Here is a 22372-nt window from a genome sequence, read left to right on the forward strand (position 1 = left end):
TCAAACTTTACACAGACATCACATATCATATTAAGTATATATACAATTTTTTATGATCCTATTCAAGATGGCAGCCATTTTAGTGCTAAAAATTCATCAAAACCGATTGTTTCTGCCATTCCAGAACCGGATCTCTGTCAATCATTTTTATATATATTTATATTGGATTGAAAATGGCCAACTAATTGATTGATCACATTCAAAGCTGACATCCTATCATACTTAAGCACATTATATGCCTAAATTGTGGTCATTTTTAGTGCTAACATTTACTTAAATCATGTATGCCTGTCATTCTGAAGCTGGATCTCGGCCGTTCATGGACATTCAAACTTGGTATACTTGATGTACATCATTTTTTTTCCAGATTTGTTTGGTGAAGTTGTTTTTACTGAATGCCGTTTTTTAAGCCATATTGCTAACATGACATGACTGATAATGTTTCTTCACACATACATCATGTAACACATTTGCACATGCATCTGTTTTAGAATCTGATTTAAGATGGCTGATCATCATTTTTGTGATAGAAATGAATAATGAATGTCATGGGCAGAATAAAGGAAGAAATCACAAAAATAAACGGGCTCTACTTTGTATGTGTGTCACATGAGTGTCGAGTAGGAGGCCCGATGGTGGATGTACAGATATTTCTCGGTCTCCCCCGCTGATTTGAGGGTATCCTCACAGTCTGTGTTTTCAGGTGATGGTTTACCTGATTTTACCGGCTACAGCTGTGCCCCTGGAGGTCTTTCCTTCTATGGGGCCCGTTGCATGTATCTTTGTGGATTTGTCCTCGCACGGTGCCGAGTTTGCCTCCGAGATGAGGGCAAATTGCGTCCCTGGCAGCTCGGGTAGATCAGATGCAGTCGAAGCGAGCTGTCTCCACTGCGGTCCCTCAGTCGGCAAGCAGGAAGAAACACAAAAGCATCGCTCGCATTCAAAACATGTCTCTTCCGGGGACCCCCCGTTCCCAGCTGCGACTCTTCCGCTGATTTGGGTGAGGCCGAGGCTCAGGCAAGTTGCACCGGGTCTCCTCTGAGACCTCGGGCACTGAATGCCAGCAGGGATGCTGGCAGCCAAGCCTTTGATTTCAGGACAGGGCTTTCGGGTCAGGGCACACGTTGCGATTCCCCCTACTTTCAGCCAGCCAGGAATTTACACTTGAGTCCGGGCTCCACTGTGGGTTTTGACTCCTTCTTAACAACCCACGGGCGTCCCCAGAGGGAACCGACCCTGTCATAAAACGCACAGTTAAACACGCTCTCGCTCGCATATTTAAGGTGAAAGGAGACAGTTCGCTAGCGTTGGATACAACCGGTACCTCGGGCGGCTCCTCGGAGTCTTCCATCCGTAAATCTTATGCAAGCGCTCATACCCTTCCACGGAAGGGAAGAGTAGCGGCGCGCCCCCAAGAAAGAAGTGACCAGGTGGTGGCTCTGACGCTTGATGCTTACCTCTGCGACCGGGGGAGCAGGCATGTGTTCGGTGAGTGGCCAGGTCACAACTTCGTGACTACCGCAGGCCTTGGAGAAACTCACCTCATGGGAGAAGAGAGCACCCACACCTTGCAACTGCCAACCCATGGCCACATATCCCTGTCGCACACAGATTGCACTGGTATAGTCCGGTTTGGAGGCAGCGGGTGACTGATCCCTGGATTTTCCAGGTGGTGACATATGGTTACAGGATACCGCTGAAATCTCCATCTTCCCCATCAGTTTACTGCCAGGGGACTCCCGCAAGGCGGAAGCAATCAGACAGGAAGTAGACAGTTGCTGAAAAAAGGCACCATACACAAGGTAGATCAGCCGGCGTTAAGTCCAGGCTTATACTCAAATGTGTTCATAGTACCAAATCTACAGGTGGCGGGCATCCAGTTCTGGACCGAGGCAGACTGAATCAGTACATGCTCCTTGATCGGTCGGCATGGAGACTCCATTCAGCGTTCTTCTCTCCATCCACCGTTTCAACTTGCTAGCCTCAGACTAGACTTAAGCGGGGCCTACCTGCACATACCGATGCACCCGGCGAGTTGCCATCTTCTTCGAATCACCCAGCTGGGCCAAGTAGTCGAATCTCGAGTGTCCCCTTTCGGGTTATGCACAGCCTTCTAAATGGATGGAACAGGTGGTGCTGCTGCTCCACCAAACGTCGGTACACATCAATCCGTACCTAGACGACTGGTTATTACATAACTCTAACAAGGGGTTATTAGCCGAGCAAGTAAGGCTAACACAAGATTTACTTCACCAGTTGGGCTCTTTAGTAAATCAGCCAAGTCCCATCCCTACCCAACGCAACAGTTGGTGTTCCTGGGCATGGAGTTTGACACAGAGGTAGGCTTGGTATAGCTATTTCAAGCTTGTTGCTCACCTGCATATTGTCATTGGTCGCACCAAATTGGCCAACCAAAGCCTAGTTTCCACTTCTGTTAGAAATGTTAGTCGAAACACCAGCAGTGCTTCCAGACTTACTGGACCTGCCGTCCCAACCGGACAGCACGCTACCAACGAGCCAACCAACGTGTATCACTTACACGCATAGAGGCTCTCAGTAGATTCGCACAGATGAAAGGTTTATCTGAGGTGGCTGCCAACAGGGATTCCACCAACACTGCCTACAATTCTAGGTGGTAAGCATACACTGATTGGTGTAGCGGAAGGTAGATTGATCCATACCATCCCTCTATTGGCCAGGTAGCAGACTCCTTCCTCCACCTGTTTGACAAAGTGGGCTTGTCCTTCGCATCAATTGTTGGCTACAGGTCGGCCTTGTCCCCCACCATTGAGAACGCTTTGGGAACAAGACTTTTATTTCCTATTATTAGGAGACTATTTACTGCTTTCCATATCAGAGGCTGAGACCCTGTACAAGGGAACCGCCCAATTGGGATTTGTCGGTTGCGTTGTCCGCTCTAAGCAGACTGCCCTTTGAGCCTCTCCGATCAACACTACTCATTTTTTACGTGAAAAATAGTCTTCCTACTGGTTCTCGCCTCAGGTAGGCGTCGGTCAGAACTGGGGGCATTGTCCTTCTCGGACAATGTACCGCCTTTAGGGACAATCAAGTTGTGCTAAAGACACGAATCGGGTTTCTCGCCAAGAACCAAATCCCAGGACATGATCCTCACCCGATTGCCATCCCCCTGAGGGTCAGGAGGAATTGCTTCTCTACCCGGTTTGAGCACTGAGTTGCTACCAAAACCGTACTGGGGATTCAAGATGGGGTGCCAAGCACATGTCTTTGTTTACGGCCCAGGCAGGCTGGATAGGCCGGTCTCCCCGGCTTCCATCGGCAGGTGGATTACTGCCACTGTATCAGAGGTATATAATACTTTAACTTTCTCGACACAGAGCTTGTAGAGACACCAAGTACAAGCGCATGAGGTCTGTGCGATTGCTAACTCACTAGCGCTAGCGTCAGATGCCCCCCTCCAACATTTTCTGAGGGCAGGCTTCTGGGGAACGTGAACGTCTTATCAACTCCTACCTAAAAGACACCCAATCCATTGAGGAGGACCTCTTTTAGGTTGGGTCCCGTCGTAGCGGGTCAGATTCTGGTTGCTGACCCAGCCTGAACGACCACAAGGATCCTTGCGCATAGGTGGTAAGTCGGTCTCTGCATTTTTGTGGACAGATTTCTCTACAATCAGCAGTCCTTGGAAGTTTCCAGGTCTCATGTAGAACTGTTTCAGTCTTTATTTCGAAAGCATGCTGCCCTCAAACCCGCAATCTATCGGTGTCTGACTCTGCCTACAGTTCAAAATAGTCATTTTGACTGACCGGAGTCACTGGTTTTGTGACAGCCCCCAAATCATATACAGTGACCAATGTTAAATTTGTTGTTTGCAGACTGTCATTGGTAAACTGATGGATTATGTGAAGGGTGAGGGCGATGTTCCACAGACCGACACACATTGGATGTCAGAGAGCGGCATTATTGATGTCTTTGTTCTTCTTGGACCTACTAATGATGATTTATTCAAACAATATGCAAGTCTGACTGGAACAACACAGCTACCACCGGTGAGTTAAATATATTAGATAAAGGGGAGGGTTCATCACCTGCACATGTGAACTGAGTCCCAAGCAATGATAACAACGCATGCTTAAAATGCAAAGGCTCATGGGTAGATGCTTGTTTGTAAACAACAACATTCTATGACCTTTTGCCACATGTGCAGGTGATGACACCCTCTCTTTAACGGAATAACCAACAACTCAGCTACCACAAGTGAGTTGAATATATTAGTTAAGGAAATAACAAACTTAAGTATTATATGTCCTATATGCACTACCGGTATATGCAGGTTTGACCTTTGACCTTTGACCTGAGCTAGGTATTATTTACATGTGTTTTATCAATGTAAATGTTTCAGATGTTTTCCATAGCATATCACCAATGCAGATGGAACTATAATGATGAAGAGGATGTCAAATCGTAAGTCAAGCAACATTTATGTTCAAGTTCATTGTTTATGTAGGTTATTGTCCAAGATTAATAGCAAAATATACAAGAGCAGCGTTTTAACCAGAACCTGCAACGAAAAGTTCAGTTAACCTTTTTTTACCACCAGTCGCTTTCATTGTCATAGAGAAAAATTTGTTTGATTGAAAGCACCATATACACACCTTAATAACTTTTGACTATTCATGCTATGCTAGAAAGTCTGGATGCTATGCTAGAAAGTCTGGATGCTATGCTAGAAAGTCTGGATGCTATGCTAGAAAGTCTGGATGCTATGCTACAAAGTCTGGATGCTATGCTACAAAGTCTGGATGCTGTGCTACAAAGTCTGCATTCTGTGCTTCAAAGTCTGCATTCTGTGCTTCAAAGTTTGCATGCTGTGATACAAAGTCTGCATGCTGTGCTACAAAGTCTGCATGCTGTGCTACAAAGTCTGCATGCTGTGCTACAAGGTCTGCATGCTGTGCTACAAAGTCTGCATGCTACATGTATGCTACAAAGTCTCCATGCTGTTGTAGCACAGCATGCACTTTCTAGCACAGCATGCAGACTATATGTTTGTGCTGCCATTTTTATGAATAGCTGCAGAACGTATTATTGCATGTAGCAACCAACTTTCAGTAATTAGTAATCTCTGCTGTTATTGTATGATGTAATCAATCAGCCTTATTCAAAGCTTGCATAAATCTTTCTCTAGTATATTTGACAAACTGCACATGATTTTGTACGAGTATAGTATTCAGTACTGAATTATTTTGACCTAAAATCTACATATACATATATTAATTTGTATAATTTATTAATCACATGATTTACTCTCATGCTTTTATATTTACAGTGTAGACACTAATTTTGATGTTTATGATATTCCGTATGATGTACTATGGTTAGATATAGAACACACAGATGGAAAAAGGTAATGACTATTCCAAGTCACAAATGATCAGCACATGTTTATCACTGCCTCCATAATGTCCTGTATTCATTCTATACCATCACACCACATACTGCCCATAATGTACGGACTAGCAATTCTTTGGAAGCTGTTGCTGATACAGAATAATCTCCATATTTTCTGTTCACACTGCATGACTTTCATTGACAGTGATAAATTTGATTTTCAGATACTTCACATGGGACAGTACTAAATTTCCCACCCCAATTGACATGCAGAATAACTTAGCTGCTAAGAGTAGAAAGGTAAGTAAGTTTTAGGCTTAGTATTGTATCGGCTACCCTAGGTAGGCTCAGATTTGTATTGGCTACCCTAGGTAGGCTCAGATTTGTATTGGCTACCCTAGGTAGGCTCAGATTTGTATTGGCTACCCTAGGTATGCTGTAAATTGTACTGGCTACCCTAGGTAGGCCGAGAATTGTATCGGCTACACTATGTAGGCCAAGAATTGTATCGGCTACACTAGGTAGGTCGAGAATTGTATCAGCTGCACTAGGTAGGCCACGAATTGTATTGGCTGCACTAGGTAGGCCACGAATTGTATATATTAGCCATCACATTGTATATATCACCATTTTTAGTCCTCATTCGAAAACCGGGAGTTGACCTCTGTGCGTGCGTATGTGCGTACCTATATTTTAGACATGCCTGGACCGATTACATTCAAACTTTACACATACATCATACATAATATTATACATATGCCTTTTTTGTGCTAAAAAAAATCATCAAAATCAAGCATTTCTGGCATTCCGGAACTGGATCTCAGTCATTGGTACATACATTAGACATTATGGGATTTAAAATGGCAATATACATCATGTTATAGATATACAAAATGGTCTATCGGTGGCCATTTTGTTTTGTTCCAGAGCAATATCTCTCAATATGGACAAGTAGTCGTTAGCTACAAGATGAATGAATGTCAATAATTTTAATGTTAAAAAGTCATCATAATCAAGCATTAGCTACAAAATCCATATCACTGACATGTTTATGTTCCAACTCTTTTACAACAAAACAAAACTATATTTCTTAGAATTGATAACTAATGCATGGTTTGATTATTTTATTTTTATTTATTTTAAAGATGGTTACAATCATTGATCCGCATATCAAAATGCATGATAGTTATCATATTTACAAAGAAGCTAAGAATTTAGGATACTTTGTGAAAAATAAAGATGGTAATGACTATGAAGGATGGTGTTGGCCAGGTAAGTACTACAAATCAAGATTATTTGCATACTTAGTCTCAAATAATATTATAAGCTTATCAGGCACTTAGACCATGATGAAAGTAATACGCAGTCAATGCTCTTCAACTCCGGCATTAATACCATTAGAGTAATGTGCTACCAATGTCATGATGGTTTCTATCTATCTTTATTGATTGTCATTAGGTACATCATTCTGGTTGGATTTTACTGATCTAGTGATACGTGATTGGTGGGCTGATAAAATGGACTTGTCATCTTATGAGGGTTCAACATTATCTTTATTTACATGGAATGATATGAATGAACCTTCTGTATTTAATGGACCTGAAGTTACTATGCATAAAGATGCAATACATTATGGTGGATGGGAACATAGAGATGTACATAATATTTATGGAATGTATCAGGTAAGTTAAATCTGCTGAAGTTACCATGCATAAAGATGTAATACATTATGGTGGATGGGAACATAGAGATGTACATAATATTTATGGAATGTATCAGGTAAGTTAAATCTGCTGAAGTTACTATGCATAAAGATGTAATACATTATGGTGGATGGGAACATAGAGATGTACATAATATTTATGGAATGTATCAGGTAAGTTAAATCTGCTGAAGTTACTATGCATAAAGATGTAATACATTATGGTGGATGGGAACATAGAGATGTACATAATATTTATGGAATGTACCAGGTAAGTTAAATCTGCTGAAGTTACCATGCATAAAGATGTAATACATTATGGTGGATGGGAACATAGAGATGTACATAATATTTATGGAATGTATCAGGTAAGTTAAATCTGCTGAAGTTACCATGCATAAAGATGTAATACATTATGGTGGATGGGAACATAGAGATGTACGTAATATTTATGGAATGTACCAGGTAAGTTAAATCTGCTGAAGTTACCATGCATAAAGATGCAATACATTATGGTGGATGGGAACATAGAGATGTACATAATATTTATGGAATGTACCAGGTAAGTTAAATCTGCTGAAGTTACCATGCATAAAGATGCAATACATTATGGTGGATGGGAACATGGAGATGTACATAATATTTATGGAATGTACCAGGTAAGTTAAATCTGCTGAAGTTACCATGCATAAAGATGCAATACATTATGGTGGATGGGAACATAGAGATGTACATAATATTTATGGAATGTACCAGGTAAGTTAAATCTGCTGAAGTTACCATGCATAAAGATGCAATACATTATGGTGGATGGAAACATAGAGATATACATAATATTTATGGAATGTACCAGGTAAGTTAAATCTGCTGAAGTTACCATGCATAAAGATGCAATACATTATGGTGGGTGGGAACATAGAGATGTACATAATATTTATGGAATGTATCAGGTAAGTTAAATCTGCTGAAGTTACCATGCATAAAGATGTAATACATTATGGTGGATGGGAACATAGAGATGTACATAATATTTATGGAATGTACCAGGTAAGTTAAATCTGCTGAAGTTTCCATGCATAAAGATGCAATACATTATGGTGGATGGGAACATAGAGATGTACATAATATTTATGGAATGTACCAGGTAAGTTAAATCTGCTGAAGTTACCATGCATAAAGATGTAATACATTATGGTGGGTGGGAACATAGAGATGTACATAATATTTATGGAATGTACCAGGTAAGTTAAATCTGCTGAAGTTACTATGCATAAAGATGCAATACATTATGGTGGATGGGAACATAGAGATGTACATAATATTTATGGAATGTACCAGGTAAGTTAAATCTGCTGAAGTTACCATGCATAAAGATGTAATACATTATGGTGGATGGAAACATAGAGATATACATAATATTTATGGAATGTACCAGGTAAGTTAAATCTGCTGAAGTTACCATGCATAAAGATGCAATACATTATGGTGGGTGGGAACATAGAGATGTACATAATATTTATGGAATGTATCAGGTAAGTTAAATCTGCTGAAGTTACCATGCATAAAGATGTAATACATTATGGTGGATGGGAACATAGAGATGTACATAATATTTATGGAATGTACCAGGTAAGTTAAATCTGCTGAAGTTACCATGCATAAAGATGTAATACATTATGGTGGATGGGAACATAGAGATGTACATAATATTTATGGAATGTACCAGGTAAGTTAAATCTGCTGAAGTTACCATGCATAAAGATGTAATACATTATGGTGGATGGGAACATAGAGATGTACATAATATTTATGGAATGTACCAGGTAAGTTAAATCTGCTGAAGTTACCATGCATAAAGATGTAATACATTATGGTGGATGGGAACATAGAGATGTACATAATATTTACGGAATGTACCAGGTAAGTTAAATCTGCTGAAGTTACCATGCATAAAGATGCAATACATTATGGTGGATGGGAACATAGAGATGTACATAATATTTATGGAATGTACCAGGTAAGTTAAATCTGCTGAAGTTACTATGCATAAAGATGCAATACATTATGGTGGATGGGAACATGGAGATGTTCATAATATTTATGGAATGTACCAGGTAAGTTAAATCTGCTGAAGTTACCATGCATAAAGATGCAATACATTATGGTGGGTGGGAACATAGAGATGTACATAATATTTATGGAATGTACCAGGTAAGTTAAATCTGCTGAAGTTACCATGCATAAAGATGCAATACATTATGGTGGGTGGGAACATAGAGATGTACATAATATTTATGGAATGTACCAGGTAAGTTAAATCTGCTGAAGTTACCATGCATAAAGATGCAATACATTATGGTGGGTGGGAACATAGAGATGTACATAATATTTATGGAATGTACCAGGTAAATTAAATCTGCTGAAGTTACTATGCATAAAGATGCAATACATTATGGTGGATGGGAACATGGAGATGTTCATAATATTTATGGAATGTACCAGGTAAGTTAAATCTGCTGAAGTTACTATGCATAAAGATGCAATACATTATGGTGGATGGGAACATAGAGATGTACATAATATTTATGGAATGTACCAGGTAAGTTAAATCTGCTGAAGTTACTATGCATAAAGATGTAATACATTATGGTGGGTGGGAACATAGAGATGTACATAATATTTATGGAATGTACCAGGTAAGTTAAATCTGCTGAAGTTACCATGCATAAAGATGCAATACATTATGGTGGATGGGAACATAGAGATGTACATAATATTTATGGAATGTACGAGGTAAGTTAAATCTGCTGAAGTTACCATGCATAAAGATGTAATACATTATGGTGGATGGAAACATAGAAACCTATATAATACTTATGAAATGTACCAGGTTAATAGACCATTTTCTTATCACTGCAAGATCGTGTGTTATGCATGTAATCAAACGTAACAACGGGACTAGCAAAGGTCATAGCGATGTAGTAGCGTCAGGGCATTGTGCAAGATTCAACAAGTGTTTTGGTCTATTTGGTTGATATTAGGGCTCAGTATCTCAATGTCATATTCCCCTCAGAAAGATCGGTGCATTGAGCTATGAAAAAAAAGGAATGGAGGTTGAAAATCTAATTATTGAACATTCAGTTCATGCCTGTCTTACAATACCCAAGATCTCGCAGTGAGTGAATATTTCAACTCAAACATTCGATTATTTTTTTGCAGCCCATGGCAACTGCTGAAGGCCAGATCAGAAGAAGCGGTGGAAATGAAAGGCCATTTGTGTTATCCAGAGCATTCTTCGCAGGATCTCAGAGATCTGGTGAGTTAGATGACAAGCATTAAATATCAAAACTTTAGAAACAAGTGAATGTTCAGCATTTTTATGCGTTTGAGACTCCAGAAATTAATAACATTATAGAAAAGCTTTTTAAATATTTGCTAAATAGTAAAGAGTTTCTAAATATTTCAATGTTTTGTTACTGTCTATTGATGTTTCTCCAATTTTATTGATTAGGTGCTGTGTGGACTGGTGATAATTCAGCTGAATGGGGGCATCTAAAGATTTCAATACCTATGTTACTATCCATAAGCATAACTGGTGTCACATTTATTGGTGGTAAGCATCTGAGAAAATTTTCCTAATTTGAAATCTTTTGATCTGTAACAAATATGTACTTGGTGTTGGTTAGTAAATCTGAAACAAGTAAGCCATTCTACAGTAATTTATATTTATTTTCATTCTGAACAGCTGATGTTGGTGGCTTCTTCAAAAATCCTGAGTTAGAACTGTTGACCAGATGGTATCAGGTCAGTACTAGTATAAAACTACTATACACTGCAAGCTTATGGATTTAGTCACTAAAATTCAAAATGGGTTACTAATTATAAAAATTATTCTTCTTGGCGCTGAAATTATCTACAGACCTTAATAGTTATTGATTAAAATGTTTACATATTAAATATTTATTTAAAAATTTACCAATTGTATGCTTTTCCATTGACATCTCAAGAAATATCGCAATAGATTTTAATGACAGTTGCTGCATAGATACTCTGCAATACTCCACAGACCTGATTGATTTTGAAATTGAGTATATGCATATTATTGCCTAATTTGCATAAATTATCATTATATGGATTTCAAAAAAAATTATATATCTATAGACATTTGGTGTTGAACTATTAAGTGCATATCAATATCTTTTTTGCAAAATATTATTACCTAATTTTCAATCATGTGTACTTTTGTTTTTAAGTTTTAATCAACTTTGATTATGTAGATTATGAAATCGCTATTTCTAATATTAACTCATAATTGTTTCTTGTATCTATTTTAGGCCTGTAGTCATTGCCCTCAATACCCTCCAGCACACGATAGTTCTTTCTAATCTTTCTTTGATTCGAATATAGGTCTTAATTTAGTATTATGAACCAAAATTCCCATTACATATTGTCCTTCTTACCACCTGAATTGACAACTCTGAATAATGTTTAATTTCTTATAGGCTGGTGCCTACCAACCATTTTTCAGAGCCCATGCTCATTTAGACACCAGGAGACGGGAACCATGGTTACATCCAGAAGAGAATGTAAAGATAATTCGTGATGTTATCAGGGCCCGATATTCACTGTTATCGTTCTGGTATACAGAGTTTTACAAGTCATCTTTGGATGGTAAACCAGTTATGAGGTAAATTGCACCACTGACACACAGACTACTACCATGAAAGTTAATGGCATTAAACACAGTGCAACCAATCGATGATTAACTGCCACATGTAAATTACAAAAGCGTTTTCAAAATGTATGAATTTTCACAGGTCCTGAGACATTGTGTAATGTACTGTGTAATTCCCACATCACATTGTGCGACAGGTTGTTTGTGATTCTAAGAAATGTACATTTGTCACAATTCACATAATTTGGCATCTTCATTGAATATTTGATTTATCCGACCATGAATAATTGGATCTAATATTTTTGCCTTTTTTCAGACCTCTATGGATTGATTTTCCTGATGATGTTGACACTTTTTCTATTGAAGATGAATATTTAATTGGTGAGAATACCTACATTAAAATACAGGCCCATATTTGCCCATACATATTTATAATCTATTTTGCTCCAATCTGAATGCTTCTCTCATCTGTCAACTTGTACATGTAAGTGACCTGGGAAATTCTTCTGCTAATCTTTTAGCCAAATTTATATGTCCCTTCGATTATCTTCTACTAAACTTTTAGCCAAATTTGTAGGTCTCTTTGGTTATTTTCTACTAATCATTTATCCAGTGTTTTAGTAATTTGCTAATTTTGTATTTTTTTTTTTACTTTTTGCAAAAATTGAAAATTGTCTCCCAGCTTTAACTATTATTGATAGATAGACAATGAGTCAAATGTTCTTTATATTGTTTGTTTCAGGGAGTAGTTTGTTGGTTCATCCAGTTACTGATGCAGCCACATATTCAGTAAATGTTTATTTCCCAGGACAGGGACAGGTAATCTAATCTGTACTTTTTTTTTTTTTTTTACATCAGTTAACTAAATGTTAAACTCTATACACATTCTTCAATCTGATTTACATGTGATGTAGGTAGAGGTTCTGATTGCCTCTGATGTCAATGGTTTATGGCTGCTACATCTAATTAACCAATCATGTTCCATTTTTATCTGATGGAATTTGTCAACTGATTAGAGCATGCCTTACTGAAACAGGCTAATGCTGTACATGGAAGCTGCCTGTAACCAAGGTTCTGATTGAGAATGAAATTTGTATAGACAATTGTTCATACCCGTATGTAATTAGTGACATGTCCTCCAGCAGCCATAAACTGAGAATCATATCTTCAAAGCGACCAGAGTATCTAGCCACCTCAGATTTGAATTAAATAGTTCTTTTCACTGAATCAAGTACAAAGATGCAATTCAGACAGATTTTCCATTTTTCTAGTAAATTGTATTTTGTAAGTAGGAAAGGCCAGCACAAAGTGGTCATCAAGGAAGGGGGTGTAAGTCTGTAAGTTGACCTACCCACCTACCTACCTGCCTGTCTGTATGTCTGTCTGTCAATAAAGTAAAGGAGGTACAGTTGTCTCTGTATGGTTCTAAAGTGTATTGTTTTTCATTACCAGGTATGGTATGATGTTGACAACCATAAAGTTTATACTGGCAAAGGTTTAATCAGTATAAGTGCACCTCTCAATAAGGTAAGTTTTGGTCGTGGCCTCAAAAGTAGATTTTATAGTACTACATTGAAAAAAAACACAAACAATGACCAGTAAGGACCCCATAGATCCTGGAAAAGGATTTATTTATACGGTAGTATTCCTATATGTGTATGATAGTTTCTATATTGTGAGTCGTCACACACACACAGACACACAGACAGACAATCAACTGAAGAATCCACAATGACATTTGTATTATAATGTACCATCAATATGTAAAATTATGTTTATTTAGATTCCAGTATTTCAGCGTGGTGGTAGTATTATTCCTCGTAAAGAGAGAGTTCGTCGCAGTTCAACATTGATGCAAGATGATCCATACACTCTAGTTGTTGCTGTAAACAAAGATGTATGTATGTCATTTTAACCCATGTATCATGCCTGTATGTCATTTTAACCCATGTATCATGCCTGTATGTCATTTTAACCCATGTATCATGCCTGTATGTCATTTTAACCCATGTATCATGCCTGTATGTCATTTTAACCCATGTATCATGCCTGTATGTCATTTTAACCCATGTATCATGCCTGTATGTCATTTTATCCCATGTATCATGCCTGTATGTCATTTTAACCCATGTATCATGCCTGTATGTCATTTTATCCCATGTATCATGCCTGTATGTCATTTTAACCCATGTATCATGCCTGTATGTCATTTTATCCCATGTATCATGCCTGTATGTCATTTTAACCCATGCATCATGCCTGTATGTCATTTTAACCCATGTATCATGCCTGTATGTCATTTTAACCCATGTATCATGCCTGTATGTCATTTTAACCCATGTATCATGCCTATATGTCATTTTAACCCATGTATCATGCCTATATGTCATTTTAACCCATGTATCATGCCTATATGTCATTTTAACCCATGTATCATGCCTGTATGTCATTTTAACCCATGTATCATGCCTGTATGTCATTTTAACCCATGTATCATGCCTGTATGTCATTTTAACCCATGTATCATGCCTGTATGTCATTTTAACCCATGTATCATGCCTGTATGTCATTTTATCCCATGTATCATGCCTGTATGTCATTTTAACCCATGTATCATGCCTGTATGTCATTTTAACCCATGTATCATGCCTGTATGTCATTTTATCCCATGTATCATGCCTGTATGTCATTTTAACCCATGTATCATGCCTGTATGTCATTTTAACCCATGTATCATGCCTGTATGTCATTTTAACCCATGTATCATGCCTGTATGTCATTTTATCCCATGTATCATGCCTGTATGTCATTTTAACCCATGCATCATGCCTGTATGTCATTTTAACCCATGTATCATGCCTGTATGTCATTTTAACCCATGTATCATGCCTGTATGTCATTTTAACCCATGTATCATGCCTATATGTCATTTTAACCCATGTATCATGCCTGTATGTCATTTTAACCCATGTATCATGCCTGTATGTCATTTTAACCCATGTATCATGCCTGTATGTCATTTTAACCCATGTATCATGCCTGTATGTCATTTTAACCCATGTATCATGCCTATATGTCATTTTAACCCATGTATCATGCCTGTATGTCATTTTAACCCATGTATCATGCCTATATGTCATTTTAACCCATGTATCATGCCTGTATGTCATTTTAACCCATGTATCATGCCTGTATGTCATTTTAACCCATGTATCATGCCTATATGTCATTTTAACCCATGTATCATGCCTATATGTCATTTTAACCCATGTATCATGCCTATATGTCATTTTAACCCATGTATCATGCCTATATGTCATTTTAACCCATGTATCATGCCTGTATGTCATTTTAACCCATGTATCATGCCTGTATGTCATTTTAACCCATGTATCATGCCTGTATGTCATTTTAACCCATGTATCATGCCTGTATGTCATTTTAACCCATGTATCATGCCTATATGTCATTTTAACCCATGTATCATGCCTATATGTCATTTTAACCCATGTATCATGCCTATATGTCATTTTAACCCATGTATCATGCCTATATGTCATTTTAACCCACGTATCATGCCTATATGTCATTTTAACCCATGTATCATGCCTATATGTCATTTTAACCCATGTATCATGCCTGTATGTCATTTTAACCCATGTATCATGCCTGTATGTCATTTTAACCCATATATCATGCATGTTTTATGTGATACAGCCAATAGAATATTGTTGATGTCTCACTCCCGTTATCTAATAGGCTATTGATCTAATAGGATGATGCACTCAAAATTTGAAATTGTTACGTCATTTCTTGATTTTTTCTAATTCTTCAAACCTCAACTTAGTAACGCATAGGATTAGCTTCCTTAATGTTATCAGTTGCTGAATTCTTTTAAAATTGTCGATAGATCTGCCTCCAAAGTGTTTATAAAAACCATAAATGTATATTGATCTCCAATTGTTGTATTGTTTAGCGGTGACTGAGAAATGAAGATAAACTATACTCAAGGGAACAGCATTTCAATATGCAAATGAAAATATAACACCCTATGAATCCTTGATTCCGATTCTGATGTATTTCATGGCAAAAATTACTACACACAATAAATTCAATATCACAGTCAGTTGGAGATCCTTCATTACCTGTATATTCTTTCTAATATCTCTTACCTGTGATAGTACAGATGATATGTTTATTCCAAATTCTATTGTTATATAGGGTACAGCTCATGGTGAATTATATATTGATGATGGTCATACATTTGATTACAAAGCAGGAAAATATCTCTTTATTGAGCTACAGTTTTCCGAGAATAAATTAATTGCTCAGTGAGTATCAGTTTTAATGTCAATTACTTGAATTTCATTAGTAGCCATCAGACATAGTGTAGAACATAGTTATGTTTTGAGTTCCATGCATGCATTTGTTGAAGAAAAACAAAACATAATATTATACATATGCAAATTAATTTAAAAAAAACACTGATTTATTTGAAATTTGCTACAAACTTCACACTGGATGGGTTACTGGTAAAAGTCAGTTTGTTTTCTGGCAGCTATGTTGCTTTTAATTGAGTGTACTATTTCTCGGTCATGCCTTGAAGACGCAAGAAAGTGGTATATTGTCAATATTGTCAATTTTCGACAGACAAAACGGGGGGGGGGGGGGGTTGTTAGTTGGGGTTCAATCATTCAGTTATTGCTGTCAACCTATTTTGCATCTGTGTTTACTGTCCTGTGTTAAACTAATTGAAGTAGTGTATGTACTTTAGTCATCATATGACAATATTTATTCTGCAGGCCTGTTAGTAATGAATTTACGACCAAGTCGTGGTTAGAAAGAGTAGTTATTATGGGATTACAGCAGCAGCCATCTACAGCTCAGATCCACTGTGACGGTGAGTACATTTATACATGTCATTGTAATGACTGCAGCTCAGACCTATTACCATACAATGTTAGTATGATAGATGCCTACAAACCTTGATATCACCATACATAGTGTTAGTATGATAGATGCTTACAAACCTTGATATCACCATACATAGTGTTAGTATGACAGATGCCTACAAACCTTGATATCACCATACACAGTGTTAGTATGATAGATGCCTACAAACCTTGATATCACCATACATAGTGTTAGTATGATAGATGCCTACAAACCTTGATATCACCATACATAGTGTTAGTATGATAGATGCATACAAACCTTGATATCACCATACACAGTGTTAGTATGATAGATGCCTACAAACCTTGATATCACCATACATAGTGTTAGTATGATAGATGCATACAAACCTTGATATCACCATACATAGTGTTAGTATGATAGATGCCTACAAACCTTGATATCACCATACGTAGTGTTAGTATGATAGATGCCTACAAACCTTGATATCACCATACAGTGTTAGTATGATAGATGGCTACAAACCTTGATATCACCATACGTAGTGTTAGTATGATAGATGCCTACAAACCTTGATATCACCATACAGTGTTAGTATGATAGATGCCTACAAACATTGATATCACCATACACAGTGTTAGTATGATAGATGCATACAAACTTTGATATCACCATACATAGTGTTAGTATGATAGATGCCTACAAACCTTGATATCACCATACACAGTGTTAGTATGATAGATGCCTACAAACCTTGATATCACCATACATAGTGTTAGTATGATAGATGCATACAAACCTTGATATCACCATACGTAGTGTTAGTATGATAGATGCCTACAAACCTTGATATCACCATACAGTGTTAGTATGATAGATGGCTACAAACCTTGATATCACCATACGTAGTGTTAGTATGATAGATGCCTACAAACCTTTATATCACCATACAGTGTTAGTATGATAGATGCCTACAAACATTGATATCACCATACACAGTGTTAGTATGATAGTTGCATACAAACCTTGATATCACCATACATAGTGTTAGTATGATAGATGCCTACAAACTTTGATATCACCATACATAGTGTTAGTATGATAGATGCATACAAACCTTGATATCACCATACATAGTGTTAGTATGATAGATGCATACAAACCTTGATATCACCATACATAGTGTTAGTATGATAGATGCCTACAAACCTTGATATCACCATACATAGTGTTAGTATGATAGATGCCTACAAACCTTGATATCACCATACATAGTGTTAGTATGATAGATGCTTACAAACCTTGATATCACCATACACAGTGTTAGTATGATAGATGCCTACAAACCTTGATATCACCATACATAGTGTTAGTATGATAGATGCATACAAACCTTGATATCACCATACATAGTGTTAGTATGATAGATGCCTACAAACCTTGATATCACCTTACATAGTGTTAGTATGATAGATGGCTACAAACCTTGATATCACCATACGTAGTGTTAGTATGATAGATGCCTACAAACCTTGATATCACCATACATAGTGTTAGTATGATAGATGCCTACAAACCTTGATATCACCATACATAGTGTTAGTATGATAGATGGCTACAAACCTTGATATCACCATACACAGTGTTAGTATGATAGATGCCTACAAACCTTGATATCACCATACAGTGTTAGTATGATAGATGCCTACAAACCTTGATATCACCATACATAGTGTTAGTATGATAGATGCCTACAAACCTTGATATCACCATACATAGTGTTAGTATGATAGATGCCTACAAACCTTGATATCACCATACATAGTGTTAGTATGATAGATGGCTACAAACCTTGATATCGCCATACACAGTGTTAGTATGATAGATGCCTACAAACCTTGATATCACCATACATAGTGTTAGTATGATAGATGCTTACAAACCTTGATATCACCATACATAGTGTTAGTATGATAGATGCATACAAACCTTGATATCACCATACATAGTGTTAGTATGATAGATGCCTACAAACCTTGATATCACCATACATAGTGTTAGTATGATATATGCTTACAAACCTTGATATCACCATACATAGTGTTAGTATGATAGATGCATACAAACCTTGATATCACCATACATAGTGTTAGTATGATAGATGCCTACAAACCTTGATATCACCATACATAGTGTTAGTATGATAGATGCCTACAAACCTTGATATCACCATACATAGTGTTAGTATGATAGATGCATACAAACCTTGATATCACCATACATAGTGTTAGTATGATAGATGCATACAAACCTTGATATCACCATACATAGTGTTAGTATGATAGATGCATACAAACCTTGATATCACCATACATAGTGTTAGTATGATAGATGCCTACAAACCTTGATATCACCATACATAGTGTTAGTATGATAGATGCCTACAAACCTTGATATCACCATACATAGTGTTAGTATGATAGATGCCTACAAACCTTGATATCACCATACACAGTGTTAGTATGATAGATGCCTACAAACCTTGATATCACCATACATAGTGTTAGTATGATAGATGCCTACAAACCTTGATATCACCATACGTAGTGTTAGTATGATAGATGCTTACAAACCTTGATATCACCATACATAGTGTTAGTATGATAGATGCTTACAAACCTTGATATCACCATACATAGTGTTAGTATGATAGATGCCTACAAACCTTGATATCACCATACATAGTGTTAGTATGATAGATGCCTACAAACCTTGATATCACCATACATAGTGTTAGTATGATAGATGCCTACAAACCTTGATATCACCATACACAGTGTTAGTATGATAGATGCTTACAAACCTTGATATCACCATACATAGTGTTAGTATGATAGATGCATACAAACCTTGATATCACCATACATAGTGTTAGTATGATAGATGCATACAAACCTTGATATCACCATACGTAGTGTTAGTATGATAGATGCCTACAAACCTTGATATCACCATACGTAGTGTTAGTATGATAGATGCATACACAAACCTTGATATCACCATACGTAGTGTTAGTATGATAGATGCCTACAAACCTTGATATCACCATACACAGTGTTAGTACGATAGATGCCTACAAACCTTGATATCACCATACATATTGTTAGTATGATAGATGCCTACAAACCTTGATATCACCATACATAGTGTTAGTATGATAGATGTTTACAAACCTTGATATCACCATACATAGTGTTAGTATGATAGATGTCTACAAACCTTGATATCACCATACATAGTGTTAGTATGATAGATGCCTACAAACCTTGATATCACCATACATCGTGTTAGTATGATAGATGCCTACAAACATTGATATCACCATACAGTGTTAGTATGATAGATGCCTACAAACATTGATATCACCATACAGTGTTAGTATGATAGATGCCTACAAACCTTGATATCACCATACATAGTGTTAGTATGATAGATGCCTACAAACCTTGATATCACCATACATCGTGTTAGTATGATAGATGCCTACAAACCTTGATATCACCATACATCGTGTTAGTATGATAGATGCCTACAAACCTTGATATCACCATACATAGTGTTAGTATGATAGATGCCTACAAACCTTGATATCACCATACATAGTGTTAGTATGATAGATGCCTACAAACCTTGATATCACCATACATAGTGTTAGTATGATAGATGCCTACAAACCTTGATATCACCATACATAGTGTTAGTATGATAGATGCCTACAAACCTTGATATCACCATACATAGTGTTAGTATGATAGATGCCTACAAACCTTGATATCACCATACATAGTGTTAGTATGACAGATGCCTACAAACCTTGATATCACCATACACAGTGTTAGTATGATAGATGCCTACAAACCTTGATATCACCATACATAGTGTTAGTATGACAGATGCCTACAAACCTTGATATCACCATACAGTGTTAGTATGATAGATGCCTACAAACCTTGATATCACCATACACAGTGTTAGTATGATAGATGCCTACAAACCTTGATATCACCATACATAGTGTTAGTATGATAGATGCCTACAAACCTTGATATCACCATACATAGTGTTAGTATGATAGATGCATACAAACCTTGATATCACCATACATAGTGTTAGTATGATAGATGCCTACAAACCTTGATATCACCATACATAGTGTTAGTATGATAGATGCCTACAAACCTTGATATCACCATACATAGTGTTAGTATGATAGATGCCTACAAACCTTGATATCACCATACATAGTGTTAGTATGATAGATGCCTACAAACCTTGATATCACCATACATAGTGTTAGTATGATAGATGCCTACAAACCTTGATATCACCATACACAGTGTTAGTATGATAGATGCCTACAAACCTTGATATCACCATACACAGTGTTAGTATGATAGATGCCTACAAACCTTGATATCACCATACACAGTGTTAGTATGATAGATGCCTACAAACCTTGATATCACCATACACAGTGTTAGTATGATAGATGCCTACAAACCTTGATATCACCATACGTAGTGTTAGTATGATAGATGCCTACAAACCTTGATATCACCATACAGTGTTAGTATGATAGATGGCTACAAACCTTGATATCACCATACGTAGTGTTAGTATGATAGATGCCTACAAACCTTGATATCACCATACAGTGTTAGTATGATAGATGCCTACAAACATTGATATCACCATACACAGTGTTAGTATGATAGATGCATACAAACTTTGATATCACCATACATAGTGTTAGTATGATAGATGCCTACAAACCTTGATATCACCATACACAGTGTTAGTATGATAGATGCCTACAAACCTTGATATCACCATACATAGTGTTAGTATGATAGATGCATACAAACCTTGATATCACCATACGTAGTGTTAGTATGATAGATGCCTACAAACCTTGATATCACCATACAGTGTTAGTATGATAGATGGCTACAAACCTTGATATCACCATACGTAGTGTTAGTATGATAGATGCCTACAAACCTTTATATCACCATACAGTGTTAGTATGATAGATGCCTACAAACATTGATATCACCATACACAGTGTTAGTATGATAGTTGCATACAAACCTTGATATCACCATACATAGTGTTAGTATGATAGATGCCTACAAACTTTGATATCACCATACATAGTGTTAGTATGATAGATGCATACAAACCTTGATATCACCATACATAGTGTTAGTATGATAGATGCATACAAACCTTGATATCACCATACATAGTGTTAGTATGATAGATGCCTACAAACCTTGATATCACCATACATAGTGTTAGTATGATAGATGCCTACAAACCTTGATATCACCATACATAGTGTTAGTATGATAGATGCTTACAAACCTTGATATCACCATACACAGTGTTAGTATGATAGATGCCTACAAACCTTGATATCACCATACATAGTGTTAGTATGATAGATGCATACAAACCTTGATATCACCATACATAGTGTTAGTATGATAGATGCCTACAAACCTTGATATCACCTTACATAGTGTTAGTATGATAGATGGCTACAAACCTTGATATCACCATACGTAGTGTTAGCATGATAGATGCCTACAAACCTTGATATCACCATACATAGTGTTAGTATGATAGATGCCTACAAACCTTGG

The 22372-nt window shown here is 37.0% G+C and overlaps 1 protein-coding gene across 1 annotated transcript in view; it reads left to right on the forward strand.

Annotated features, from left to right (window-relative positions):
- Nucleotides 1-22372, forward strand: part of LOC100373184 (neutral alpha-glucosidase AB-like) — a 35429-nt gene that overhangs the window by 7536 nt on the left and 5521 nt on the right. Inside the window, exons 9-24 of the mRNA XM_085493976.1 lie at nucleotides 3855-4028; nucleotides 4382-4443; nucleotides 5309-5386; nucleotides 5595-5670; nucleotides 6516-6642; nucleotides 6829-7052; nucleotides 10292-10388; nucleotides 10584-10685; nucleotides 10818-10876; nucleotides 11575-11759; nucleotides 12064-12128; nucleotides 12490-12566; nucleotides 13200-13274; nucleotides 13531-13644; nucleotides 15969-16078; nucleotides 16550-16647. Coding sequence (XP_085350102.1) covers nucleotides 3855-4028; nucleotides 4382-4443; nucleotides 5309-5386; nucleotides 5595-5670; nucleotides 6516-6642; nucleotides 6829-7052; nucleotides 10292-10388; nucleotides 10584-10685; nucleotides 10818-10876; nucleotides 11575-11759; nucleotides 12064-12128; nucleotides 12490-12566; nucleotides 13200-13274; nucleotides 13531-13644; nucleotides 15969-16078; nucleotides 16550-16647 — 1723 coding nt within the window. The remainder of the gene's footprint in view (nucleotides 1-3854; nucleotides 4029-4381; nucleotides 4444-5308; nucleotides 5387-5594; nucleotides 5671-6515; nucleotides 6643-6828; nucleotides 7053-10291; nucleotides 10389-10583; nucleotides 10686-10817; nucleotides 10877-11574; nucleotides 11760-12063; nucleotides 12129-12489; nucleotides 12567-13199; nucleotides 13275-13530; nucleotides 13645-15968; nucleotides 16079-16549; nucleotides 16648-22372) is intronic.

Source organism: Saccoglossus kowalevskii, chromosome 2 (assembly GCF_978046115.1).
Source record: "Saccoglossus kowalevskii chromosome 2, keSacKowa6.1, whole genome shotgun sequence".
NCBI lineage: Eukaryota > Metazoa > Hemichordata > Enteropneusta > Harrimaniidae > Saccoglossus > Saccoglossus kowalevskii.